General features: G+C 40.7%; 2 protein-coding genes across 2 annotated transcripts in view; one reads left to right on the top strand and one right to left on the bottom strand.

The window, feature by feature from the left end:
- The window catches only part of LOC138866378 (uncharacterized), a 4,762-nt gene extending 1,657 nt beyond the window's left edge, over positions 1-3,105 (bottom strand). The window contains exons 1-4 of the mRNA XM_070138908.1: positions 3,093-3,105; positions 1,558-1,923; positions 530-1,012; positions 1-145 (exon numbers count right to left, since the gene is read on the bottom strand). The exon at positions 1-145 is cut by the window's left edge and continues 3 nt beyond it. Coding sequence (XP_069995009.1) covers positions 1-145; positions 530-1,012; positions 1,558-1,923; positions 3,093-3,105 — 1,007 coding nt within the window. The remainder of the gene's footprint in view (positions 146-529; positions 1,013-1,557; positions 1,924-3,092) is intronic.
- A 4,297-nt stretch (positions 3,106-7,402) lies between these two features.
- On the top strand, positions 7,403-10,271 carry LOC113830342 (uncharacterized; the record flags this gene model as incomplete). The annotated part of the gene is given in 2 exon segments (XM_070139223.1): positions 7,403-8,540; positions 10,053-10,271. Coding segments are annotated over 2 exon segments (267 nt in total), but the record flags the coding sequence as incomplete, so codon positions are not given.
- Positions 10,272-10,301: the final 30 nt, after the last annotated feature.

The following is a 10,301-nucleotide window of genomic DNA, read 5'->3' on the forward strand; positions in this document are numbered from 1 at the left end:
TCGTTGTAAAAGGGGACCGAGATATCGAAATACTGAGCTCGTCTTGGGGAAAGGGAGATAATGTTGACGGTCAGGTTCTTGACTTCCCGGTACAGGTCTCCCAACATCCCGGTCCAGGAGCCGTTTTCCCAGTTGCCCCATCGTCCTTGGGCAATGCAGAGGCAAAAAGCAAGTTTTTAAAGTATTGTCCGTTCTGTTTTGTTGTGTTCTTAGTAGTGATGGCAATCCTAAAACCATTCTTCATTGCCTGATGAACACATTGCCCTTTTGGGATTCTTTTTTTTTTTTGCTTTCAGTTAATGGGTTGGGGAGAGAGGGGGTAGGTGGTGGGGGGGGAAGAGGGGGGAGGGGGTAAGAGGGGAGGGGGTAGGTGTGGGAGGGAAGAGGAGAGGGGGTAGGTGTGGGGGGGAAGAGGGAGAGAGGGTAGGTGTGGGGGGGAAGAGGAGAGGGGGTAGGTGTGGGGGGGAAGAGGGAGAGAGGGGGTAGGCTGTTAATGGGTTATACATTGAACGAACAAGACAGAACTCACGGTCGCTGGCCCAGGGTGTCAGCGTGTATGTGAAGTTGTAGGACTCGGCCAGTGTCTTCAGGATGCGATATCCAACCCCCTCCCACTCCGTCAAGCTCGAGTTGAAGAGGAAGGGCTTGTCTTCGTGGTCACTCGCGACGCCCAACGTGACGCCGCCGAAGGACGAGAAGCGGTCGACGAAGAGCTGGTCCCAGGAGGCGAAGCGAGAGGCGTTCCATCCGCCCAGAGGCAAGAGCTTTCGGCGCGGGTGGAGAGGTCGCCACGTGAACACCCGGAATTCGAGTTTGTTCCTCTGCTCGCCCAACTTCGCTAGACACAAGGCGGCCACTGCAGGAGTCCTCTGCGCCAGCGCTGTCTGCAGAAGGGCTCTCGGGTCGCATGCTAGTGTGTTCCCAACTAAAAGCACAGAGGATGCTGACCATCTCTCTGGCGGGGATGTTAACAACCAAGGGAGCTCCGCCCCCACAACACTCACAACAGCATCTGGTGAAGGAATAAAAAAGTCAAGGGATGGAGTCCACACACTACGATCAGGTTATATTTGGTAAGGAGAGAGAGAGAGAGAGAGAGAGAGAGAGAGAGAGAGAGAGAGAGAGAGAGAGAGAGAGAGAGAGAGAGAGAGAGAGAGAGGAGAGAGAGAGAAACAGATAACTTGGTTGAATTACTTTATATCATACATAGACATACTAATGACAAAATACTCTACCGTATTGACAAAACGACAGAAAAATACACCAAACCCAAATAAACTTAAAAATCTTCCAATCATCTACCTCATCAAACTTGGAGAAGATTGCATCATTGGTTAAAGGGGATTTCGAATGTCTCATCTTGCAATAAACGTTTGTTGCACATAGCGTATGTTTTTTTTTCTACCGTACCTTAAGTACACATCAAGGATGCTTGTCATTTTATATTATATAAGATGTTAGGAAATTAATATTAGGAATATCATATAATGCAATGAAGTATTTCTCGTACTAGGCACGTTAACACTATCTATAAATCGCGCATACTCATTTACTCACCGAGGCGATTCCTCTTTGCAGCTTCCAGGACCTGCCTGTCTGCCCCTTCGCCGTGAAAGAGAAGCGCGGGGACACCCAGCGCCTCAGTGAACTCAGGCAGAAGCATATTCTCTCCGCAGGACGCATCCAGCACAAGACTCACATCCCTACCAGCTAAGGGACCTCGACAAATGTCCTTAAGGGTGACTTCCAATAGGCTTTGCACTACGCGGCGGTCTTCTGATGAATCTCGGTTGGAGTTCTTGCTATAGTTCAGCTTTGGTAGAGGTGATGTTAGCGGTTCTCCAGTGCTGATAGTGAGCAGTGCCATCGAGCAGAAAAGGCGGATGGATTTTGTCTCCATAATGTATCTTCTCTCTTGTTTTGCTATAAAGGGGGATGAAATGAAATATCCATTATGAGCCATTATGATCATTCATACGGCCATTCACTGCGCATTAGTAAGGAGAGGGATATGATGAAGCTGATGATAGCGATGATGATCTTGATGAGAAGTAATGATGGTGGAAGGGAAAAATGGATGTAAATACGAAAAAGAAGGGAGAGGGTTGATAGAAAACTGAGAAGACTTATTGGTGAGGATTTCACACTCGGGCGCCGGGCTTGTGATCTGAGCAAGAGGACGAGAGGAAAGAACTGAATATTTTTGTGCTATTATCTCGGCAGCGCGGTCGTTGGTGTGATCTGTTCGTCCACTTTTTCGTGCTGTTTGTTTTCTTCTTCTTGTTATCTTCTTTTTGTATGGATTTATTTTAGTGATATTTGTTTTGTGATCATGGCGGTAAAGATGATGATGTCTATTTCGCTCAAAATTGTTGTAAGCCTCTGTTATGGGATTAGCTCCATGCTCTGGATATATGGCCCATTTTAAAATCTAATTTGCTTTAATATTTCCCTCATCGAAAAACACCAAACACATTGCATTTAAGTAGATGATTCATTCAGTTTTCCCCAGTGACTAAAAAAAAAAAAAACAGTCACTAAGTCTTGTCAGTTAACATGAGGAAAGAAATACTATGCATTATTACCAATGACGAAAGATTTAGTGACAGTGCACGTCGAAGATTATAGCGTATGTAAATCTTTAGTCACAGGACGGGAAAAAACACCAAGGAACCGAGTCACTGGGAGGTTAGCTGAAGACTGAGGCAAAGGGGTGAGGAGAAGGGAGTCAGGGTCGATGACTGAAGTAATTAATTGCACGAGCACCTTTATTGCGCCGCATGTATCATCCATTCGTCAGACGAACGCACACTCACACACACACACACACACACAAGCAGAATCGGTGGGAGAAATAAAGGGCTAGTGTTTAAAAAATAACTATCGATGGTATATTACTCTAGTTATTACATGGTTCCCGCACATCCTTAAAGACCTTAAAAATGTCTGTCTTTTTTCTTTTTTGAAATTCAAGGCCTTAAAAAGTGTTAAGAACGCAGACTTTTCTATCGCCGGTCTTAAAATGTCTTGTATTTGGCCAAGGTCCATCTTATCTTTGTCCGCGTAAATGGACAGATAAGAGTAGCAGTTACCTTCGGACGCCATTGTGACTCACTCCCTCGCGGACACCACGCGGCTTCATCGGAAATCATTTGTCAACATCAGCCTTGATCTTTGCTGACGCGACGGTTCACTTAAGGGCTGTGTGCAAAATAAAATAATTCTGCCATGCAACCCTTCCGAGGGGCTGTGTAAAAATCATGGGGTGGATTTTGTTTTTATCTTGGTCACTGACGCCATAAGTAGGCCTACACATTATCGGGAAGTGTTTTAGCAACAAGTGGCTCCAGGTCTTAAAATGGTCTTAAATTTCATCAGCTTATACCTACAAGAACCCTGTATTAAGAAATTTTGTTCTTGGGTTATTCACATTGCTATTAGCTATGCAATGATGTATTATCAACACTAAAACTACGATCGAGAACTTATGATCTAAGTGTTGAAGCATGCAACTTTGCTATTCATTGCGAGACTGACGAATCCCATAACATTAAACGCATTTATCAAGTCGATGTTGGCTTCATATATATTCATGTTTGAAAAATGAAAGCGCTTTTTCATAGGGGTTCGATAGTCAAAGATTTAGATTAAGAAAGAAGATGACAACCATGATGACATTGTGAGGATCAAACAAACATCACTGATAGTGCCTACCCGTGTTAATAAACTATAAGGGCGTTTATTTTCCTTTCCCTTTTTTAGAGACAATTTTGTGGTCATGACCCCCAACATTTCTTTCAAAATACAGTTCTCAAATTCTACCGAAATGAGAAAAACAAAAACAGAAAAGAAAGGAAAAAAAGAAAAAAAGAAAAACAATGGGTGTGGGTGTCTGTGTGTGTGTGTGTGGGGGGGGGGGGGTTGCAAAAATTATTCTTATAACTAAAAATCTGCCAGAGAGCTTAAGACACCCCGCTGAATACGGTAGTTCCATTCATGAATAATAATATCTTCTGCCCCTATATTTTCTATTAATCTAGCTACGACGCCCCTCGTACTCCACCCCCACTCCCCACCCCACCCATCAAGCTCCTCACGCCCACCTTTTCAGCGGTAGGATGAGTACCTGATTGCAATGTGAACTCTTTTTCCTGACCTCTCTCTTTCTCTTTCTCCCTCCCCCTCTCTCTCCCCTCCTCCTTCCATCCATTCTCTTATCACTCCCCTCCACTCTTTCTCTCCCCCCTCCTCCCTCTCATCGCTCTCTTTCTCTTTCCCTCCTCTCTTCTCTCCTTTTCTATCTCCCTCTTCGCATCATCGTCTTTGAAACCATGTGTCATAAATAAACACACACACAATATATAAATTTCATAACACTCTCTTCTCCATCAAAAGTCATAAGCTCTGTCACTTAAACCTTTGGAACACTATTTTACACCAATTAATCTATAGATATGTATTAAGGTATAGAACGTCAGAGGAAACGGGTGAAATCCAGTACTGAAAAAGTGAGGAATTACAATAACAATATAGACGTTAGGGAGATTCAACCTATGTCACTGTCTTATGATTTAGGGTGCTTTGTTGTCTCTCTCTCTTTTCTTTCTTTATTATTTTTTTTTAGAGAGAGAGAGAAGGAAGAGGAGGTTAAAAAAGAAGATGAGAAGGAATGGGAAACGAAGAGGAAGAAATGGAGGAAGAGAATGAGGAGGTGGGAGACAGAGGAAGAAAAAGGGAGAGAGAAAGAGGTGTGGGAGAGACGGATGAAGAAAACAAAAATGGGAATAGGAAGCGAAGAGGAAGAAATGGAGTAAGAGAATGAGGAGGTGGGAGACAGAGGAAGAAAAAGGGGGAGAGAAAGGGGTGAGAGAGGCAGAGGAAGAGAGAATGAGGACGGAGAGGAAGAAGGAAAAGAGGATAAGGTGCTTGTCAGTGGGTTTGAGGAGACGTTTCGATACAGGCACTGACATATGCTTCTTAAATCATTCGTTTGCAGGAAAAAGTTGACTTAAATCGGACATGAAACGTGTAGAATTGAAACATTTTATTAGCAATAGGAATACGAGGCCGTGTGTGACGTAAAGGCTGAGAATCTGTATGTGCTGGCAGGGGGCAAGTATCAGTGTATTCCTGTTGCTGATCCGTCGCAACAAGGAGTAAAACAATAGGTGTTATACTGTCGGCAATTTTGAAGGTCTTACCCTCCAAGCTCAAAACTTACTTTTCGCTTCTGTGAAATTACAAAAATTGTCTGAGACCTGGTACTGCTGCCTGTTTCTAATCCATCCTAATAAAAAAGATAAATAGGTAAATAAAAAAAATAAATAAACCCCTCCAGCTTAAAACTTACTTTTCACTTCTGTGTAAATCAATAAAAAATGTCTGAGACCTGGTAGTGCTACCTACTTTTAATCTATCCTAATAAATAGAGATTAATAATAAAAAGAATAAAATAAAGAAACGCCTCCAAGAACACAAAGGATAATTGGAAAATCAAACTAAATGGCTGGACGTCGTGGCACCTCCCCTGTCCCGTATTTTTATTTCGGAGAGTTGGCAACCCTTATCACAAATCCGGGTCTAGTGACGTCATTAAAATTGGACTAGACACGCCCATTTACCACATCATGTAACATTTCCCTTGAAATGCGATCAAAGAGAGCGAAAAGTGACCGCTCTGTGTTGACCGACAAACCTTTATCGAAATTACGGAAATCCGACTCAGTCAAATATACATACATACACACACACAAACACACTGTCACAATCTATTTATACATACGTACATACCTACATATATACATACATACATATAATATATATATATATATATATATATATATATATATATATATATATATATATATATATATATATATATATATATATATATATATATATATATGCTCACACACACATACACACACAAACGTTGGCATCACAATATAGCACACGAATAACGATGCTTTAACTGTGACATCGAGTATTTAATCCAGCAATCGATCCTTCAGAGAAAGGAAAATTTACACTTCCGTTATAGTGAATCGACAGGAGATGGACAGATAGATAGATAGACAGATGGATAGATAGAGATAGGTAGATAGAGATAGAGATAGAGATGGATGGATAGATAGATAGAGATAGATATGACAGATAGAGATATAAATAGATAGATGGAGACAGATAGATAGATAGGCACATAGATAGAGATAAATAGATAGAGAAAGATAGAGATAGATATATATAGACAGATAAACACATAGATAGAGATAGAGATAGATAGATAGAGATAGATAGAGATAGATAGATATAGACAGATAGAGATAGATAGATAAAGACAGATAGAGATAGATAGACAGATAGATAGATAGAGATAGAAATTGATAGATGGATAGACAGACAGACAGATTGAGATAGACAGATAGATAGATAGAGATAGGCAGATATAGATAGATAGATAGAGAGAGAACATGCCCTCAGATAAAATACAATCTTTACTTTCCGCACCGATGTAAAACTGACAGTTTTTGAGAGCATGCTTTAATTCACTCTAATCGCGAGAGCCCCACGAACTAATACACGCCGATAAGATAAAGCGTTAGATGCAGCGTCGTGCACCTTCCACTCCCAACCCCGCAGTAGACAGGAAGATTCCAGGAACACAAACACGTAGTCACAGCATCACCCTCTGTTATTTTGTTTGAAGATATGGTAGGTCTTTCTGTGAATGGAAAGGTCGTTTGTCTCTGAACTGTTTGGGGATTAAGCTTTTTCATCTGATTGCTTGTTGAGTTGTTGGGTAGATTCCTGCTATGGTGAAGGTAGCTCTGTTTTTTTCTTAACTTTTTTATTTTTTATTTTTCTTTGTTGATTGATTTCATATATCAATTCGGTTGTGGTTAGATTATACGCTGTTGAATGCATTAGCAAGTGGATTGACCATTAATTAGCAGACGGTCTGGATGAATTGCTGCTAAATGTGTTTGAAAAGGGCTTTTACAATAACAATAAGCTGACAGTGAACGGATCTTGCCTTCGATTATTGTATATATATAAGTAATTTTCACTGTATATTGTACAATACATTTGTTTTCGTACATCGATGGAGTAACGAGTTGGTATGTCTCTCTCTCTCTCTCTCTGTCTCTGTCTCTGTCTCTGTCTCTCTGTCTCTCTCTCTCTCTCTCTCTCTCTCTCTCTGTCTCTGTCTCTCTCTATCTCTCTGTCTCTCTCTCTCTCTCTCTCTCTCTCTCTCTCTCTCTCACACACACACACACACACACACAAACATATACAAAGGCAAAGTAGATAGGCAAAGAAACAGATATGTAGGTAGAAAAGAGAGAAGAGAGAGAATTTTCTTGTTTATAGTACAAATTTACAGTACAAACATAGTCAAGGTTTGTCCCGTAAAATGAACACAGACCCATTGATATAAACACCTGAACAGTCACGCATTTAGGACATAACAGTGTAAACACCTATCAGACAGTGAGGATAATGCATACCGGATGTAAAAAATGATACTAATTATGAACATTAAAAAAGAAAAATTATGATCATAGGAGTTTGTGAAAAGGACAAATTAGAACAACTATAATGACAGGTTGAAATACTGTAATAAGTTTTTTTTTCTGTTTTCTTCCTTTAGATAATTTCTCATAAGAAGTCATCAGTGCTGAAAATAAACAAATTCACATCCGGATATCAGAAATCAACGCTGTATCACACACACACACATACACACACACACACACACACACACACACACACACACACACACACACACACACACACACACACACACACACACACACACACACACACACACACCACCACCACCACCACCAGCAACAACAACAACAAAAACAGCCTTATGCAAGTAACTTCGCCCTAGATCGCATGCAATGATCTAAACGCCTTGACAATAGTTTATAAAAATTTCCCATTCAGAACCTTCAATATTCGTTATCTCTCCCAATCATTGGCTTATCTCTTATCAGTGACGGACTGCCATACAAAGCCACGTTAACCGGGCGGTCCGGTAGTACCATTGGAACAGTTGGTGTGTGTGTTGCGCTAAATGTAATGAGTTATTTTTGGAGGCACTGTTTCTTTGTGAGAGCTTGAGGAATAAGATAATACGAAAGACGAAGAAGAAGAAGAAGAAGAAGAAGAAGAAGAAGAAGAAGAAGAAGAAGAGAGAGAGAGAGAGAGAGAGAGAGAGAGAGAGAGAGAGAGAGAGAGAGAGAGAGAGAGAGAGAGAGAGAGAGAGAGAGAAAGAGAGAGAGAGAGAGAGCGTGAAAGCGGGAGATAAGAACAAGAGAGAAATTAGTATCATTAATAACTAAAATAATCATAATATTGACAAGACATTCACGTCGAGATCTAATTGAACACGAAGATGTGCTGCTAATAAAGATTGCGAAGACCCACCACACTGAAACTATTACGAGGAAACAAAACTGGCAGCAGCACCTTGAGAATTCACGATGGACTTTGAAATGGAACAGATGCCTTTCATACCGGGACCAGCTATGGTAAATAGAATGTGTAAATCTGTAAATCTTTCACTAGGGGACGGGTATACGTACCATTACGTGAATGCTTATAATTGCATGTTGATATGTATGAAAAGGCATACATACATATACCTATACACACACAGACACAGACACAGACACAGACACACACACGCACACGCACACGCACACGCACACGCACACGCACACGCACACGCACACGCACACGCACACGCACACGCACACGCACACACACACACACACACACACACACACACACACACACACACACACACACACACACACACACACTCACACACACACACACACACACACACACAAGCAAGGACATACAAAGAGAAAAAGACTTAAAAACCTTCCAATTTAATTTTAAGTTGACATTAGGAATGGTGAAAATAATCATGTCAACTGTGATGTTAACAACGACGATTACACTAATAACATTGATAATGATGGTGATGATAATGCTACTAATAATGTCAATGGTTATCATATGAGAATGGATGGTAAGAATACAAGCAATAATCATAAAAAAGGCTAATAATAACAATGACTCTAATGATAACAGTAGTATCAATCTTGATAATAATAATTATAGAAATTACAGATTATAATCAGAATAATAACAATGACGATATTATGTGTGGTAATGATGGCAATGATAAGGACAATCCTTATAAAATAAATGTAAGTGCCTTAATGTTCAAAACACACACACACACATGTATATATAGTTAATAATGATAACAACAGTACCTACACCAACAGTGATAACACCACTGTACTACAATCCAGTATCTGTCATTGTTTTGAACCTACAGATATATATTCACACAGGCTCGAACCTTAGAGAGGCATCATAATCACCTCGACTCTATATATTCATTTAACTTAATTAATTTCAATTTAATTTAATTAATTTCAGACACCTTGACTATGGAACAATCACAGACTTGGATCTAACACGACCTTGATTTCGTTGTTTGTTTTGATCCCTTATGGGGGGCTACATTCACTCTGCTGGAAGTACTATGTTTCGTAATTGAATTGGTCTACGTGATTATCAGAACTGTGAAGCGTGTTAAGATAAAATTATTGACAGTGTGATGTATCAAGTTCTTATACTGATAAAAGTGTTATCGATAAAGAAATCAGATCGAAGAGATATGATTAAAATTCTGTTCATTATGACATTTGGCAATTAAAGGGCTATGGAGGAGAGTTAATAATAAAGCGAGATGTTTTATTTGTTTTTTTTTCTGGAAGTTGCACCTGGACATCAGATATCTAACACTTTAATATTTTCTTCCCAAAAGTAATACGAAATAATCTAGCTAAACTCTCATTCATATTCTTTAAACAGAAACTCCCCCCCCAAAAAAAAAAAAAAAAAAACTTTCTCCAACAAATAATAAAAACCCATCACCCTCATATTCATTCCCGCAAGACCCACTTTCCCAGCAACACCGAAGCTGAAAATGTCCCTCCCGCGCCACGCTTACCCCGCAGAGCGCACCAGCAGCAGGCCAGGCACAGGACCTGATGGAGTGGGCGGACGTCTGGTACAGGCTGGACGAAGGGCGAGGCAAAATCACGCTGGACAGACTCGAAGGCAGGATACGCAGGACAGTGAACAACGCGCAGGCCATTCCACAGGCCATCAGCATCCTACACAAGGCGGATTACGGGCAGAAAGGATGCGTGGAGTACAAGGACTTCAGACATTTCGTGAGTGTTGGTCTCTGTGATTTTTCCTTT

This window comes from Penaeus vannamei, chromosome 25 (genome assembly GCF_042767895.1).
Source record: "Penaeus vannamei isolate JL-2024 chromosome 25, ASM4276789v1, whole genome shotgun sequence".
Classification (NCBI taxonomy): domain Eukaryota; kingdom Metazoa; phylum Arthropoda; class Malacostraca; order Decapoda; family Penaeidae; genus Penaeus; species Penaeus vannamei.